Genomic DNA, 19,611 nt, shown 5'->3' on the forward strand with positions numbered 1-19,611 from the left:
CAAGACACTGTACAGGATGTATTTTAAGAATTTCAATCATTAAGTTTTAGAATAGTAATGTGTGACATTCAGCAAAACAAGAAAAAAGTTCATTTTATTTGGATAATGGGGGGTGGTGGATTAATGCGGGTGAAAGGAGAGTTGTATTTTTCTTTAACCATTTTTCACATTTATTTAAATACAGTAAGATTGGTACTTGAACAGTGAAAAGGTTTTATTTAAAAAGTACAAATCATTTTACTACCAAAGCAGCAGCATATACAATATTTGGAAATATCAAGCACTTTTCCATTTAAACAAATTGTGCACATTTTTTACGTAAACAAACAATGCTTGTTTATGTTAAAACACCTTATTGCAAACAGTAGCATATGAATAATAAATAAATAAAAGACCATAAGTAGTAACTGCTTATAAAAATTAATCATAACAAAAGTGCCAAGATGGAGCTGCTTTTATAGTGAATCTCCTTCAAGGGTTGTATCTTTTTCTTCTCCATTCAAATTAAGTGCAGAAACTGTCTAATCATTGCTCTGAAGAACGTTATCCAATGATACTGATTTTGTTGGCCCCAATTGATCCATCCAGGCAGCATCTGTGATAGCTAACCTATGGGTTGTTTAGTGCCATGTATTCTTTATACACCTGAACATTTCTGACATTAACAGGCCTTAATGAAAGTTTCAATATTTTCAATTTTGTGGTGCTGACCACATATACAAAATTATGGATATAAGGCTCAAATAATTTCACTCTCAATAGCACCCTCATCAACACTATAGATCAATCAGTCTTAAAAAGAATAATGTATTAGGTTAATAAAGTGAACTTTAACTTCTCTTGACAAATATAGTAAAAAGTATTAAAATTACCTTGGCCCAGTATCGAAAGGCTACAACCAGTGGAGTAGTACAAGGTTCAAGTTTTGCAAGGGCAGCCAAATGTTCACTTGTGAGGTAAGCATTCTCATTCCCTGCACTCACTTTACAAAGCAGATTGCTGTAGTTAAAGAATTACAAGTAAAATCACAACTCTGATTTGCAAAAAAGATAAATCAAAATATTACAGTAACTTTAACTTCATTATAAAAGAAGATATATTATTTATTTTATATAATAATAAAATAGCCTTATGGTGAGAAAATTATCATTGCAAAAATACAGAAAAACACTGATAGTTCATATTACTTTTTGAGAACTTAATCTACTGGCTAGGAAGATTTTAACAATGACTCCTTTGGTAATGACTAGTGTTTCTGGCAAAATGGACCAAAGCGTTTTTCACCAGTGACCTTGTTAAATGAATATTTTCCTGAAAATTGACCATGCAGCCGGCTTAGACAAAATTATTTTCCCAACGCCCCATGATGCTTTGCAAGGTCAGTGTAACATCATGGAGCTGTATCAGTCATGTACAGAACTTTCACACAAGTACTGTAAGTGCGCTTCACCTAAACTTTTACGTCACTGCTCAATCTACTTTGTGCATTTGTGATGTTACTAGACGAGCCAGGTTTGCTCCCTGCACACATTTAACACTAGAATTACCAGAGCCTATGAGAAAACTCGTAAATCCGGCCCACCTTAAATCCGTTCACACCTGTCCATCAGCATCTTTTGTCCTATAAATGTGCCGATTAAGACAAGCAGCAAGTAGATGGCTATTCCATCCCCCCACCATTGCAGAAAATTCAGAAAATTCTCCCAGCTCATGCCTTGTTTGATTATCTGTGAGTGAGTGAACTGCTGGAGTTTTAGAGTGGAAATAATAGATCATTATTTTAAACACATGCATTTCATGTGTGTTCAGTTTCTACAGTAATCTGTGTAAACTTGTTGCTAAAACAGAAACTTTTTCATATTTTAGTAATAAATGTTACAAAATGTAGGCATAAACTATAGAATGTGTGAAGCCTGAAGTCCAAAGATCAAATAAACACTTTCACAAAAGGTTCAAGGACGATACAACAGCTTCTGTTGCGTAGCGGTAAGATTTGCCGACTTGTAATCAAGAGTCCCCAGTTCGATCCTGACGGATTTCTATATTTGCTGTTTGCAGTAGTGAGCTGCTCTTATTGTTAATATTATACAGTATACACATACATTTGGTTTGCGTCTGTACCAGACCGTGTACATTTATAGTTCTGTACTTGTAAAAGTTACCTTTTTTTCACTTTTATTCTCTCACTCATGATCACCATACATACACCGCCCTAGGGATTTGACAGTTAGTTTTTATTTGAAACTGGGAGTAACTGTAGATGTGAGTGATGTTTTGAGGCAATGGAACTGGACATTCTCTGATCTGGAGGGATAAAAGCTGACACACAAAAGCTGGTGAATCTGCCTTCTTCGTATCTCACCGTCACTTTATTTTTTTTATTCAGTTTTATTGAGTGTTCCTGCTGCACTGAATAAGCTCACTCCTTCAGGTGCACAATGTCAACGCAGCACGGAGAAAAAAAAGAGCGAGCAAACTTTTGGGACATTGGGTATAAAATTAATCAGAAAACATCATCACACTAATGCAATATTATTTGAAAACAAACAGTGTCAGATCGGGCGTGAATTTATGCTGTCGCTGTTACTTAGAGTCAGATCAGGAGAGGCGGGGGGGTGCGGGTGTCAAAGTGTGGTTCAGCAGAAACTATAGATTCTTTCCTTGTCATTAGACAATGGGCCAACTCTATACTCAAAAGATTTTCAGGATTGTCATTAGAATTTGCCAATTCTGTCTACTTTTTAAGGATTTGGACAAAACGGTTTCAAACGTGCTGAAGAAGACTTGTGGCAGACCTTGGAAAGGCTGTAGGGATTACATCATTAAACTATTAAATTTCTCTTTTGTTGTCCTTTGTAAATATTAGGGTCTAGCACATTACGTAAATTGTTAAATTTGATTTGATTCAAAAGCAGTTGTTGCTGGTGCAAAAAAAAAAAAAAATAATAATAATAATTTAATGTTATTCCTATTTCACATTAGTCCCCAACTAAGCAATCTGACTTCTTTGTTTCCATGGGAATATTTTATAGTTGCAATATTAAGGATTTCAGATTCACAGATTTAAGAATTAAGCCTATTATAATGAGCGAAGAATTCACTTAATTCACAAACAGAATTAGGAAATATAAGAGCAAATATTAATACAAAAGTATAAATCCTGAATATCCAAATGTCATGATAGAAAAAGGATGTCAAATCTGTATGACACAACCAGAAATGGTGTTCATACAACCAATAGAATTTACGTTTTTCATGTATTTAAGGAATATGCATAAAAATAAAGCACGATAATCTGAATATCTAAATAATCAAGTAAAGGCAAATATGTGTTGGTAGATAAGATAATACAAGTAAAAAATTATCTGCAGCTAGAAAAAAGTTGAGTTTCGCCTAACATTGATGCTATTCATATGCTGCTGTGTAGCATAAAATAAGCAAATATCTATATATATAATTCACTAAGGCAAGACAACCATGAAAAGGCCGGAAGGGGCGTGGATTCACTAAGCTGCCGACAAGCGAGACACCTATGGCGCACGCAGGAAGGAGCCACGCCCACCAACTCCAAGACCATTGGATACGACGACAAGTCGCAGGGCCACGCCCACCAACTCGGACGCGACGACACAGAAAAAATGCCGTCATTTATGTTCGGCTGTCGTAGAGGCCACATGCAGTGCAGGTCAGGTTAATGTCATGTACCTCCGAGCTACGTTGACTGTTCATAGAGGCATGTTTCTCGCGGAGGTGAATCGCCATATGTAACATGTGAAACGGTTTGCGAGGGGTATCCCATGGGATCCTTAAAACAATCCTTTAAAACTGAGGTTAAAGCACAATGAAGGAATCAGTCTTTAAAAACCAATAATCCCTGTGCCTCTGTTTCATTACCGTCTCACCTGCTTCACCAATGCAGGCCCTGCAACAGTCGAGACACTCTGTCAGCAGCTGACCTTCTCTGTGCCTGACCGGTTCACACAGAGGCAGCGCAAGAGAAAGCCGCGCCAGAGACACAGAGGCACACACACAGGCAGCTGGTGGGCTCTCCGTGAGTTTCTCTTGCGGCGGACACATAACCAGGCGGTGTGTATGCTTCGAGAACGAGGCTGGGCGCGCTGCGACCGGGCACATGAGCAGGCAGTGTGTATGCTTCGAGTGCGAGGATGGACGCGACAGGACCATCTAGGAAAAATCATGTCACAGATGTGAATCGCTGTATGTGGCGTGTAGAACAGTTTCCGAGGGGTGTCCCTGTGTCATTCCAAAAGTGTTCAACCATCAATAAATAATTATACGGCGTTTGTACTATTGTGTTGTATTTTGCTCTCTCCAGAGTTCCATCTTTTCATTCACTTACTGTTGTATTCTCACACTAACCTGTTTTAGACAACCGTGTCTTTCCAGAAGTGTTTACCATTCAATAAATAATTATGCATGAGATTGAGTGTGTGTCTAGGCGTGACCGCACAAATGCATCATTTTGGAGATGCATCAGAAAACGGGTACGGCACTGTTTCCTACCTTCTTTTGACTAACAAAGAAAACGAGAGACATTGTTCATTTCTAATGGGGAAATCAAGAGTGGCACCACTATAATCTGTCACTATAACAAGATTGGAACTTACAGCAGCAGTGATTACAGTCAAAATGGACAAAATGTTAAAACGAGAACTGCAGATTCCCCTACAAGAGTCAATCTTTTGGACAGTACTAAGGTACGTAGCAAATGAAAGTGCACGCTACAAAACCTTTGTTGCCAACAGAATCGCAGTGATAAGAGAGCACACGCAACCTTCGCAATGGAGATACGTTGCATCTGCGCAAAATCCTGCGGATCAGGCATCAAGAGGTTTGACAATAGAAAGCTTTATCAAAAGTAAAACTTGGATACAAAGCCCGAATTTCCTATTACAACCAGAGTACGAATGGTCTAAGAGACCGGATGAGGTGGACTTATCTACTAGCGACGATCCGGAAATCAAAAGTGTATTGAGGCTCAGCATTCGGGCTGCAAACCGTGGAATTGCCACTAAGTGCGACTCATACGCTCCCACTGTTTTCGTCCCTACCCTTTGTACACACCCCTCTCCCACACATTGACTGTTAATAGAGGCATGTTTCTCGCTGAGGTGAAACGCCATATGCAGCGTGTAAAACTGTTTGCGAGGGGTATCCCATGGGATCATTAAAATATTCCTTTACAACTGAGGTTAAAACACAATGAAGTGAGCAGTCTTTAAAAAACAAGTTTTTGGTTACGATGCACGACCGCGTGCAGCATAGCAAAGTGTTTTACACGCAACATACAGCAATTCGCATCCGCGACAAACATGCGTCTTCTTAGATGCTCCTGCACTTTGTATACACCCCCTCCCACCTCGCTACGCCGCACGGACGATTGTGTGTTGGGTCGTTCCGTGCATTGTTGCAATGTTGCTTTTCTTGCTGATTTATTACATTACCGATTTTGCAAATGTTAAATTTTCTCCCTGTGCTTAAAAATTGTTAAAAAACCGGCCTGATTATGCGGCGTATGGTACACCGCGGGTTGGCTAGTTTGGTTAATTAGCATAAAGAGACTTTACTGTGATACCAACAAATCAACTAAGAGCATGGCAATAAATAAAATCAACAACAGATCCAGGTGTCTATCAAGACTGTACTGTTGAAATACCCGTAATCATTTATTTTTTCAGACAAAACTTCAATAATAGTACACTGGTATATAAGAATCTTTTGTGAGATGCCCCTATGATAGAATGGTTCCATGTCCAGGACTGCTTCCTGCCTTGCACCCAGTGCCGCTAGGGAAGTCTGCAGTCCCCTGCAACCTTGCATTGGGATAAAGAGGCTGAAGAGTTTTTTTTGTTTGTTAAATTAATTTAAAATAAAGACATACATATTTTACATTGAGACATCATATTTGACCTGCAATAACTAGTAAATTATTAGCGGATATATCACTGAAAATGTCTGAAATGTAAGAGAATATATAAAAAAAGATGGGATAATAAAATATAATTTAAATAGGAACTACTGACCTTTCTTTCTCTTTGCATACCACAACAGGTACTCTAGCATGGAAATCTGTCTCAAGGTCAATAAAGGAAGCTGAAAACAAATAAGTCTTGGTTTTATATATAATTTAACAAAGTGCCTTTACAGTTAAATTTTAATCAATTTAAAATGTATTCATTTCATTTCCATAAATTGTTTATTCATTTTCTTAAACACACCCACACCATCACAGGGTTGTAGAAGACTGAAGCCTCTTCCAAGTAGTATCAGAAACCAAACACACTTATAATAAGACTAATAAGACAATAGAGATTTGCAGATTAACGTGTGTCTCTGGAATGCTTTATAAAAATCAGTTTATCTAGTAAAAATCTACATCTACACATAAAAAACAAACTCAACATAAGGTAACCGGAAACAACACAAAAAAACCTCTGGAGAACTCTTGGGTGGGTAATGAAGCAGACCTAAATAGTGCCCTGACATACTACCCCTCATTCAGAAAGTTAATAAAGAAAGATAATTAAAACATGATAACTGAACTTACTACTTTTAGAAAGGCTTTCCTGAACTAATAAAAGAACATCTGGTTGATGCATCTGAAAAAAAGATAAAAGATTGGATAAATCTAATGAAAAGTTTAAAACAAATGAAACTTCATCTAATTAAAATAAAACACAAAACCTACTCACCAGTCGTTAATTTTTATATGTGAATTAACAGTACATCTGAGATTACAGAAAAAGAAATAAAACTTCAAGGTAACTAAAATAGTAATTAATTTTAGCTTACTTACATGAGCAGGAAACTGAATGTCAATATTAATATCAGAATCCTTAAAGCCAAATGTCGAGCAAGAAGAACCATTTACTCTAAGTGAACAATCTGTAAATATAAGAAATAAAAATATTAAAATGGTGAAAACACTTTCAATTATTTTAGATACCATATAAGAGGTATACAGCTAATAAAACTGAAAACTAAACTACTAAAGAATGTATAAAACAGAACAATATACCTGGTAAGAGACACTTTATTGTTTTCTCCATTGATGCAACAATTTCTTGTCTTTTCTTTACATCTTCATGACTCAACCCATGTTCATCTACTACTTTTTTAATGGCATCACCTATGCATTTTATTTGGGATGCATCAGGGAAAGGTAGAGAGGAGAGCAGCTCCTCTTCACGTTTTTCCTAAAAATTTCAAGGGAAAGGTTAAGTCACTTTTTTCAGGAAAATACTTGTATTTCAAAGCTGCATTACTTGCTAGAAAAACATAACAGAATATAGAGCAATATAATTATAAATATAATAACAATATCAAGCAATTTAATTGCTCCTTTCACAACCTGATTTTTTTGCCATATGGACCTCAAACACTGCTCCCCCTCATCTCTCCCCATTTCATGTTTAACAGGCTAAGAAGCAAACAATCACTAGATAGGTTCTGGTTTCCTACAATAATTTTAAATCATGTAACATTATAAGTAAAACCCTTCAAATTTCTTGCCTTCCACTTTCATTCTAGGAACTCAATGTAGAACTGTAGTGAAGTAAACAAAATTACACTACCTGGTGTTTCATATAAATTGATTAGTTGGGCTTCATGCTACATGACTTATTAATGTCTATACCACAAGTAAATATACTGGAGTTTTTTTTTTTTTCTGTCCTCCCTGGCCATCAAACCTTACTCTTATTCTATGTTAATTAATGTTGACTTATTTTATTTTCTTACTGTGTCTTCTATTTTTCTATTCTTCATTATATACAAAAGCATATTAAAGTGAAATAGTAAATTTATTCATGGAAAGGGTATATGCAAAACAAAAATAAGGGTTCCATGTCTAACTTTTTGAAATTACTTTGTATCCCCTCATGTAATGACTGAAAATTAATTTCCTCATGCCTTACAATATGCAGTGGGTGAGCCAAAATAAAGTACCCCATTTCTCAAGGTCATTGCGCAAGGTAGAAGCAGCTGAATGTGTTGGGGTCAGGGGTCCTTTGATAGGAGATCTCTTGTAGTTTTCAGTCGGCAACATGCCTTGGTCTGGTGCGCACCGTGCTTTGGCTGTTGAAGTGTTCTTCAAAAACATTAAAATTCATCATCACTAAACAATGTGCCTTCCGAACGTACTTCAGCATTCTTCCTAACTGTGCTGTCCCAAATCAGAAAATAATTCTTCAGTGGGTGGCTAAATTTAGACAGATGGGTACAACATTGAACAGAAAATCACCAGGCCGTCCTCAGACTGTACAAATGCATCAAAACATCCAAGTTATGAGGGCGCCAATTTTGCAGTCCTAGACATTCAGTGTGCAAACATGCTTCAGCCTTAGGCATTTCCAACACATCTTTGAGGAGGATTTTGCAAGATGACCTTAAATTTTCATCCATACAAAATGATGGAAGTCACAAAGAGAGGCTGTGGGAGACCTGTAGAGAGTTGTACATTCTGTAAACCATTCACTGAAATCCATTGACATGTGCAGCGATGAGGCACAGTTCCATTTGAATAGTTGTGTAAATAAACAAAACTTTCACTATTGGACTGAAACCAACCCACATGAACTTAGACACCCCTGCACAGAGAGTGTGTTATGATGAGCCATTGCAGTATTTGGCATTGCAGGCCCTTTTTTTGAGAAGGGGGAGCAACAGTCACCATCACTTCAGAATGCTACATTGAAACGCTAGACAACTTTTTGTGGCCCCAACTGGAAGAAATGGATGTGGTGGATGCCTGGTTTGAACAGAATGGAGCAACAGCTCATACAGTGCGGAGATCCATGCAAGTTTCTTTGAGAGATGTTTCCTGGGAAGTGGATCTCCCTGTGTGGCAATGTCGGGTGGCCTTCATGTTCGCCTGATCTTACTCTGTGTCATTTCTTCTTTGGGGCTGTCTCGAGTCGAAGGTATACACACGCCAACCTCAAACCCTTGAAGCCCTCAAGGATGCTATTCGCCACGAAATTGCTGCTAACAAGTCATGCGAGTGTTTAGAAATCATCATGAAGAGTGTATCACTAATGATGGCCACCACCTTGAAGACATAATTTTTAAAACACAATGAAAAAAATCTGTCTTTCTTGTGTCGTAATGAAATGTATTTATCTTGTAGAGTTTTTGTAGAATAATCATTTGAAATGTGGTACTTCTTTTTTGCTCACCCTGTATTACGATATACAAACCGGATTCCAAAAAAGTTGGGACACTATACAAATCGTGAATAAAAACTGAATGCAATGATGTGGAGGTGCCAACTTCTAATATTTTATTTAGAACAGAACATAAATCACGGAACAAAAGTTTAAACTGAGAAAATGTATCATTTTAAGGGAAAAATATGTTGATTCAGAATTTCATGGTGTCAACAAATCCCAAAAAAGTTGGGACAAGGCCATTTTCACCACTGTGTGGGATCTCCCCTTCTTCTTACAACACTCAACAGACGTCTGGGGACCGAGGAGACCAGTTTCTCAAGTTTAGAAATAGGAATGCTCTCCCATTCTTGTCTAATACAGGCCTCTAACTGTTCAATCGTCTTGGGCCTTCTTTGTCGCACCTTCCTCTTTATGATGCGCCAAATGTTCTCTATAGGTGAAAGATCTGGACTGCAGACTGGCCATTTCAGTACCCGGATCCTTCTCCTACGCAGCCATGATGCTGTGATTGATGCAGAATGTGGTCTGGCATTATCTTGTTGAAAAATGCAGGGTCTTCCCTGAAAGAGATGACATCTGGATGGGAGCATATGTTGTTCTAGAACCTGAATATATTTTTCTCCATTGATGGTGCCTTTCCAGACATGCAAGCTGTCCATGCCACACGCACTCATGCAACCCCATACCATCAGAGATGCAGGCTTCTGAACTGAGCGTTGATAACAACTTGGGTTGTCCTTGTCCTCTTTGGTCCGGATGACATGGCGTCCCAGATTTCCAAAAAGAACTTCGAATCGTGACTCGTCTGACCACAGAACAGTCTTCCATTTTGCCACACTCCATTTTAAATGATCCCTGGCCCAGTGAAAACGCCTGAGCTTGTGGATCTTGCTTAGAAATGGCTTCTTCTTTGCACTGTAGAGTTTCAGCTGGCAAGTGGATGGCACGGTGGATTGTGTTCACTGACAATGGTTTCTGGAAGTATTCCTGAGCCCATTCTGTGATTTCCTTTACAGTAGCATTCCTGTTTGTGGTGCAGTGTCGTTTAAGGGCCCGGAGATCACGGGCATCCAGTATGGTTTTACGGCCTTGACCCTTACACACAGAGATTGTTCCAGATTCTCTGAATCTTCGGATGATGTTATGCACAGTTGATGATGATAGATGCAAAGTCTTTGCAATTTTTCGCTGGGTAACACCTTTCTGATATTGCTCCATTATCTTTCTGCACAACATTGTGGGAATTGGTGATCCTCTACCCATCTTGGCTTCTGAGAGACACTGCCACTCTGAGAAGCTCTTTTTATACCCAATCATGTTGCCAATTGACCTAATTAGTGTTAATTGGTCTTCCAGCTCTTCGTTATGCTCAAATTTACTTTTTCCAGCCTCTTATTGCTACTTGTCCCAACTTTTTTGGGATTTGTTGACACCGTGAAATTTTGAATCAACATATTTTTCCTTTAAAATGATACATTTACTCGGATTAAACATTTGATCTGTCATCTATGTTCAATTACAAATAAAATATTGACATTTGCCATCTCCACATCATTGCATTCAGTTTTTATTCAGAATTTGTTAGTGTCCCAACTTTTTTGGAATCTGGTTTGTATATATTTAATGATGAGTTTGGTCAAGTCTTTTCGTCAGATGCATTTAAGTATAGAAAACAGTCTTGAGAAAAAAAGGCTGTAGTTTGGTGCTTATTTAATTTGTTTAGTGTTGCATCTGTTAATCTACTGTAAACTCAATCCAAGTTAAATTTAGAAACTGGGGTAAATTCTTTGAATACTTTGTTAAAATGTTGACCAGACTTAGGCACTACTGCCTGATGTAAAACTGAATAATTTTGGTCCTTACCAGAACACTGACACTGTCAGCACTCAGGCACTACAGCCAAATCATGCTACAATCCGGAAAAAAGGTGATTGGTTGGGTTGGTCAAGAGCAGCATGGTACATCAGTCAGAAACTAAAGGATGAGCCCAAGAAGGTAAATAATTTTTCACATGAGGCATTCACTATTACATAACAAATAGATGTAAATATTTTGTGCTAATGTACGTGCTCTCACATAGTCCTTAATGTAAAATGTTTTATTAAATATACCGTAAATTATTTAAACGGGTGTAATTTTGAATGTAAATAATGACATGGATGACAATAAGTTGTATTAAAAAAAAAACTGTTGTGCATGAATGCTACCTCTTATTGTGGTTTCTAACACAAATATCATTAAAAACATGAATACCGTTACAAGACAAATATTGCCACCACGACGCTTCACAGTAAATTTGTTCAAAAGCATTTTAAAATCAATATTTATTAAACGGTAGAAAATATTTTACAAATTACTAATACTATATATTCAAATGCATAAATAACAGCTTACCTTAATTTTTTTCTTGTGCCATTTTTCTTTAATGTGCCTATGTGCTAAAGAAATTGAGTCAATCAAAACCTCACAAAGCGTGCAGCTATATTTGGCATTTGGGCAATTTCGTGGATGCTGAAACAAGAATGACATAATCAACTGCATATTATCCTAACAATATGATAATTTCAAGTGCTAAATGAAAAGATAATCATCCTTATAACCAATTTGTGGTAAATTACTGTTTTAGCATTAATCTATTAAACTAATCCACAGTGAAAAGTCACTACTTATAATTGCTAAGGTTAAATTACTTTGTTAATATAGTTACTTTTTAAAATAAATCATACAAAAAAAATTATACAGTACAACACTCCCCCTAGCTAACATACACAATTACACACTGGCAAAATATTTTTTTTCCAGTCAAAGAAAAATAAAAATAACCAAAAGCTTAAAAACTGAGTAATTAAATGCTTAAAATAAATTAATGCTTAGAGTTACAATAGTACTTCTGGTCAAAGAAAATGTAGAAAATGAGATTATTCATAGCGTGGTGCTGGATTTTAAGATTAAGTGGGATAAAAAACACTGTAGCATATACAAAAAAGCAAGTAAAAAGGAGAAATGACATTGTGTATGAGGAAAATGACTTACTAATGTAAAAACAGTAAATTAATTAGCATTTGATTATAACAGCTTAAAACTACTGTGATAGCAGTAAATGTAAATACTGAATAATTTTATTGTGACTATAACAGAATTAACACATATTCTAAATATGTGATTGACAGAAGCAAAACCTGCATGTCACTCCTGAAATTATTGTAAACTATGTTACTGGTTTACATACCTTATGATGAACAGATCCATTCATACACCAGTGCTGTGACACTGACTATAATGCCTGCAGTACGTTTTAAACGAAAAGCACTACTAAATTTATTGCTTACTAGAAATTTAAACACATTTCCAAGGTCAAAGCGTTGTTCCTTAACATCTAAAACAATATCTGGCGGTTTTCACAGTTGTCTCCTAGGGGTGCTTACTATGATGCAACCAGTAACACAAGCAGGTCATGTAAGACCAGCAAAAATTAAGAAATAGTTCTCATATAGAGGGGAGAGTAAAGAATTGAACACAGAGTCCTTAAGTAGGAACATCTACAGCAAACTGAATGGTGGAGACTGGGCATGAATGGGACATAATGCAGACAAACTAGATCTTGGCTGTTAGGATGCGGAATTGTTCTTTAGAAGTAAAGCAACCAGGGTTAACATGGGAATTTAGAAAATGTCAGCTGGATATAGTCAAATTCACTTGTATATAAAGTACTGACTAAATTCTGATTAAGGTTGGCCTGTCTTACTCTGAGTCACTTTGGTACCCTATGCAAAAAAAAAAAACTTTATATAGTATTTGGCCTTCTCAGAGGCAATAGATTCACTAATAATAAGGTACTGATTCTGTAGTCGAAACACCAAGACTTTAACATTAAGACAAGGAATGACAGAAGTAAAAAGGTGACTAAGAAGAACCAGTTTGGCTGATCTGAATCCACCCATGTCATAGGTTCCACATTAGAAACACCATGTTCAAACACAAGGTTGCTCACAAGTATACCTGGTACCAAGGAACTTGGGCTGAAGGCCAACAACTGACTTTACAGTGCCATTATCTGATCTAAGCTTGTTTTTCCTGAACTCTTGGATAAACAGTAATGTTGAACTTGTCACATATTACCACACAGTTAAAAGCTAGGTCACACAACAGACTTTAATGATTTTCAAAAACAGATTATTGCATTTGGCATGTACAGGATGTTGCTGGCTTTGCAGGTATGTCAAAGCATACTGCCCAGTGACATACATCGCAGACAACCGCTAATCGTTGATAGAACTACAGCTGAAAGACAATGCTCACTGATATGGACCTTCACCATGTATCATGCATTATGACAGCAAACAATTCTTACAGGTGCCTCAACTTTTGTGATTACAGTACTTATAAACCAAGATGACAACTGTCACATGCACGGGGCTGGAACTATGTGTGACTGGCACAAAGAACATTCTAAAGCATTCTCTCATCTCAAATGGTCCTCAAAATCCCATAGAATACCTGTAGGACTATTTGAAGCAACAAGTGAAGCACCAATGGAGTCATCCAAACAATCACAGGGAAGTGCAGAATTTTGTGCTGGAGGACTGGTAAAATTGATGTCTTTTACATTCACAAACTGGTGGAGACCATGCATGAACTGCAGCCATTCTTCATTCTTATGGAGGAGTTACAGGATATTACATATGAGTTAGCCTGGTGTGACTTTTTGTCTGGTGAGCTTATGATAAATGCAACCTGTATGGTAAAATCTGTGAAAAAAATACACTGATTCATTCATACACTTTACATACTCCACTCTAGATTAAATCTTGCTTCTGTGTATATAGAGCAGGGGTCTCCAACAAAGGGGTTAATGAATCCAACATAAATTTGAAAAATTGATTAGTCAAATTAGGGGTGGGCGATCTTTCCAAAAAATTATATCATGATCCATTTAACACAAAATCACGATCCACAATCAAGCCCTAAGTATCAATTTATTTTAATTATTAAACAAAGTTGAATTCAATTGTTCTCTCATTCACTAGCATGCGGAGTTAAGCAACACATCCCGAAGCTGGCGAGTGAGTGAGGAAGGCCCCTCCCCTCGGCCCACTGCGTGTTTTCCGGATTCACGCAAATAAATCGGTACCACAAGCGAACTATGATACATAGTTTAATGAGAGAAGTCACAAAATCAACCTGAATCTTCAACAAAAGCATAGAAAAAAAACAGATCTAAATCCGTTAACTAGTTCTCTCGTGAAAAGTGGACAGACATACATACAGACATTGGATTTTATACATTAGTAAACCTTCAAAATAATCTGCAGTTAAAGTCCCCATAGCATTCTCAGCATTTCTGGAGCTTAGTAGAATCAGAGAACTAAGAATCTTCACCAAGCAGCTCTGAAAATGTCTTTGTTTGTGTCTACATACCTCTGTGAGTCTGCCTTTTCTCACATGAATGTTATGAAATCAAAATTCAGAACAAGACTGACAGATGAACATTTAAACGACTCCATAAGAGTGAACCTAAGAGGCTACACTCCATCATATACCTATTGTTGACTCCATGCAGTGCCAGTCATCTGACTAACTAAAAAACACATCACACATGTAACTGGACATGTGAATACTCTTGTAAAGTGAAACAGTGACATGTAACAAAATGGCAAATGAATAAGTAATATCTGGGTATTTGTAATTGCATTGTTTTGTTTTGACAACATTCATGTTTTAATTCAATAGTGTGAGATACACTAGAAAATGCATACAGACATACAAAATGCACTTGCAGGTGAACTAAATATTTTTTGTGATGTTTTAATGCAAAAGGTGAGTTGTGGACACCATTACTTTGTAAATGCTCAGGCAAAACAAGCGTATTCAGTTTGTTTGGGTTGAAATAAGCTATAAGAATAAACGTTAGAAAACATGAGCAGCTCTTGACCATTTTTTGTTTTGTAAAAGTAGCTCTCAGGATTAAAAAGGTTGGAGATCCCTGGTCTAAGGACATTTCACTATACATAATTTTCAGTTATATATGGAGGAGGAGGAGGAGGAGTTTGGGAGCATGCGCTGATAGCATGTTGCTGCACCCACCACACAACGCTATATATAGTGTCTAGGAATATATCTCTCACATAGCTAAAGATTGTATTAAAAAAAAAAAAAAAAAATCTACTACAGCTAGCAAATTCAGAAGTGTAAAACTGAAAACTATCAGTGAAGGATCACCTTCAAAAGGTATTCATTGCAAAAAAAAAAATAAAAATTACAATATAGGAAAACCCAGAAAATTTAATCATATTTATAAGCATTAATGATAAGGTACTGTATAACAAAAAAGCACTATGAAATATATACTTTCAGGGCATCACAACTACTTAATGAACTCTAAACAACATAGCCTTGCATGTACAGTATTTTATAGCTTTTGCAAATGAAAATTAAGCTTTGATACTCACAAAACACACATCTTTACAATGGTGAACATTTTTAGAAATAGTCATTTATATATAAAGAGTACATGTGGTGCAAACTTATTGAAGATTAAAACAATATATCGGTGGGATGATTACAAATGACACTATCTATCCACTTGCTCAGAAACTAATAGAAGGTGAATAGGCACAATTATGACTCTTACCCTTTTAAGTCTAAATATTTTATCCTTGCCCAATCGTTCTTCAGCTTGATGCAAGCCAAGCAGCTCTTTCTCTGATAAGGCAGATTCATCAATAACTGGAATATCAATACCATCATCATCTCTGTCTACATTGTGCCTCTTCCATTGTTTTGATTTATTTTTTTTTCCTTAAAATAAAAAAAATTATTTATGAGCAGGTTATAAATAGAATTAAGCAATTGTAATATACTTTGAAATACAGACTTTGGAACATAATGAATAAACTTGTAAAATATGAGCTATATTTAATTTTATTGTTTGCAACACAACATTAGACTCCTGGGTTTAAACATCTGTGATGAATTTGCAAGATTTTCCTGTGTCCATATGCATCTTCCCTACATCCAAAATACATGTGACGTTATGTTCATTAGTAGTTCTAAACTGGACAAATGTATGAGTCCTTCAGTGGGCTTGTGTTCTGATCCTAGTTTGGCCTTTGCCTTTTCAACCAATGTGTCCTGTGACCCTGCATTGAAATATGATGGCTTTGAAGCATCAATACAAGATTTCACAAACAAAACATAAGATTTTTAAAAGGGAAATTTTTAAGATCTATACTAATAAAAGGCAAAGCCCTCACTGACTCACTCACTGACTCATCACTAATTCTCCAACTTCCTGTGTAGGTGGAAGGCTGAAATTTGGCAGGCTCATTCCTTACAGCTTCCTTACAAAAGCTGGGCAGGTTTCATTTCGAAATTCTACGCGTAATGGTCATAACTGGAACCTATTTTTCTCCATATACTGTAATGGAGTTGAGCTCGATGGCCGTGGGGTGCGGAGTTTCATGTGACATCATCACGCCTCCCATGTAATCACGTGAACTGACTGTCAATGCAGTATGTAGAAAACAAGGAAGAGCTCCAAAAAGCGCTGAAGAAAACATGCATTATACAATTGAGAAGGCAGCGAAACAATGAGAAGCGAGCGAGTGACACATACAAGCATATTCATGAGTGCAGCTACTTCAGAAACAAAGCACGGTGTAAACCTAAAGTAAAAATTAAGTTCATATACAGGCTGTCGCTGGCGTTTGTCATGCTTATGCAAATTCCGAGAGACTGTGTTTGTGGGGGGATTGACAGTTAAGGCGGGTGGGGGAGTCACGTCATCATCTCCCTCCCATTCACCTCATTTCGCTCTGAGCTGAGCTCCGCAGCTAACGCAGTCTTGCGGAAGCAACTTTGTGAAGCTGCCACCAAATACAGAAAAATCCACAAGTTAATACACACGCTGTCTCTAGAGTTTCTCCACACTCTGAATCCTCCAGGCACTAGTTACAAAAGGTTACATTGAGAATCATGTTACGTTATTTTTAAAATGTTTCCTTTTCTTAGCACAGCTGAGAAACTTTGACGCATGTGCTCCATAACGCGTTAAAAAATAATGCATTTAATCACACTTTGCATTCCAAGCAAAGGGGAACGTCTGTCAATGCATGATTTCCTGGTACACCGATTACATTGATGCACACATCAGAGCTACAAAAATGTAAGAGTCGGAAGAAAGCGCATTGCTAGGACTGACTGGAGGAAAATTTCGTTTCAAAAGACTACCCGACGGAAGCCTTGATAAAAGCGTGTTTTTCTGCAAACTATGCAAAAAGGAGTTTCCATACCACCCAAGCACTTCAAACTTACGGTACCATCTAAATGCAAAACATGTTACAGCGAACACAGAAACTGTGCATGCTGTTAGCACTAGCAGTAGGAATTCGAGTACTAACAAAAGTTGTCGGCAGCCCAAACATGATGAAATGACTGGCTTCAGGACCAAAATTAGTAAGTCAACATTGGTCAAACACATACAAGCATATTCATGAATGCAGCTACTTCGAAAACAAAGCACGGTGTAAACCTAAAGTTTAAATTAAGTTCATAGACAGGCTGCCACTGCCGTTTGTCATGCCCGCAGCTAATGCGGGATACAAGTTTAATGAGAGGACACAGGGTATAAACGAGAGTTTTGATCACTTTGTAACTAAGTTAAAATTGCTGGTGAAGGGCTGTGCTTATGCAAATTCCGAGAGACTGTGTTTGTGGGGGGACTGACGTCATCATCTCCCCTCCCATTCACCTCATTTCGCTCTGAGCTGAGCTCCGCAGCTAATGCGGTCTTGCGGAAGCAACTTTGTGACGCTGCCACCAAATACAGAAAAATCCACAAGTTAATACACACGCTGTCTCTAGAGTTTCTCCACACTCTGAATCCTCCAGGCACTACTTAAAAAAGGTTACATTGAGAATCATGTTACGTTATTTTTAAAATGTTTCCTTTTCTTAGCACAAGCACAGCTGAGAAGCTTCGACGCATGTGCTTTATAACGCGTTAAAAAATAATGCATTTAATCACACTTTGCATTCCAAGCAAAGGGGAACGTCTGTCAATGCATGACTTCCTGGTACACCGATTACATTGATGCACACATCAGAGCTACAAAAATGTAAGAGTCGGAAGAAAGTGCGTTGCTAAGACTAATTGGAGGAAAATTTCATTTCAAAAGACTACCCGACGGAAGCCTTGATAAAAGCGTGGTTTTGTGCACATATATATGTATGTATGTATATGTGTGTATATATATATATATATATATATATGTATGTATGTATGTATGTATATATATATATATATATATATATGTATGTGTGTGTGTTTGTGTGTGTGTATATATATAGACAGCAACACTCATGACAATGTCAATCATGTTACGTTATTATTTAAATGTTTTCTTTTCTTATTCATTACTTCTTTAACACACTACTTCGCCGCTGCGAAGCGTGGGTATTTTGCTTGTTTAAACATAAAGCAGAAAAACACATCATAATGCATTTACAGTCATTGTCCAGCCCGGTTTTTGAATTTTGTGTGAAATGATGTCAACTTTGGCTTTTTTTCTCTGTTTTTTTGTGTTGTTCCAATGCACATAAAGGAAATAAACATGTGTATACCAAAACATTTGTAATTGCAATTTTCTGGGAGAAATGGTGCATTTTCTGGGAAAATTCCAGGAGTGCCGATAATGTCGGTCATGACTGTAAGTTATACATTAATAATAAACAGAAATACCTGAGTTTTCTGAAGACTCTCCTTCGTTGACCAAATCTCTATGAAGCTGACGTTTCACATTCCTCTTCCCTCTACTATTACCATCTGGATATTTATCTGCTTCGTTGGTTCCCTGAATTGAATCTTTCCTTTCTCTCTCATATTCTTTAAAGTTAGATGTGCCCCGCCAGTTGCCTTCTCGTTTGTAATGGTCTTCTGGTGTTGGAAACTTTCTGAAACCTTCCCTTATGTCATTGTGCGGTCTCATCCTTGGGTTATGACTGAGCTTTTTGAAACCTGAAGGGCTCCAACCATGGCTGTGCCCACCTTTTCTGGGGCTGGTCCCTTCATTGTTTTGAGAGCTCTTCCAGTTACTTGACTTGTCTGCTTTGTGTACCCATTCACCACAAAAATCCTGGTGTGCAGGACTCCTCCAAGATTCCGCTTCATCAGCAGCATTCCCCCTTTCTTTACAATGCTTTGAAAACTGAGACTTGTGTTTACCTGAGTCTTCCATCTTTTTTCTGTTTATTGACACCTTTATAAATAATAAAATGAAAGATGTTCAGAAAAGTAAGACAAAATAAGATTGAGGTACAGAGGGATCTACAAATAAGTTATCAACAAAGAATAACCATTAAATAAATAAATTAATTTACAGAATCAAATTCTCTTTCTTAATCAAATGGAACAACCCTAAAA

The 19,611-nt window shown here is 37.1% G+C and overlaps 1 protein-coding gene across 1 annotated transcript in view; it reads right to left on the reverse strand.

The window, feature by feature from the left end:
- LOC120527329 (terminal uridylyltransferase 7-like) overlaps positions 1 to 19,611 on the reverse strand; it is a 118,915-nt gene that overhangs the window by 90,596 nt on the left and 8,708 nt on the right. The window contains exons 2-9 of the mRNA XM_039750608.1: positions 18,931 to 19,447; positions 15,823 to 15,989; positions 11,586 to 11,702; positions 7,040 to 7,217; positions 6,818 to 6,906; positions 6,569 to 6,620; positions 6,045 to 6,114; positions 873 to 999 (exon numbers count right to left, since the gene is read on the reverse strand). Coding sequence (XP_039606542.1) covers positions 873 to 999; positions 6,045 to 6,114; positions 6,569 to 6,620; positions 6,818 to 6,906; positions 7,040 to 7,217; positions 11,586 to 11,702; positions 15,823 to 15,989; positions 18,931 to 19,426 — 1,296 coding nt within the window. The 5' untranslated portion in view covers positions 19,427 to 19,447. The remainder of the gene's footprint in view (positions 1 to 872; positions 1,000 to 6,044; positions 6,115 to 6,568; positions 6,621 to 6,817; positions 6,907 to 7,039; positions 7,218 to 11,585; positions 11,703 to 15,822; positions 15,990 to 18,930; positions 19,448 to 19,611) is intronic.

The sequence above is a fragment of the Polypterus senegalus genome, chromosome 4 (assembly GCF_016835505.1).
Source record: "Polypterus senegalus isolate Bchr_013 chromosome 4, ASM1683550v1, whole genome shotgun sequence".
In the NCBI taxonomy this organism is placed as follows: domain Eukaryota; kingdom Metazoa; phylum Chordata; class Cladistia; order Polypteriformes; family Polypteridae; genus Polypterus; species Polypterus senegalus.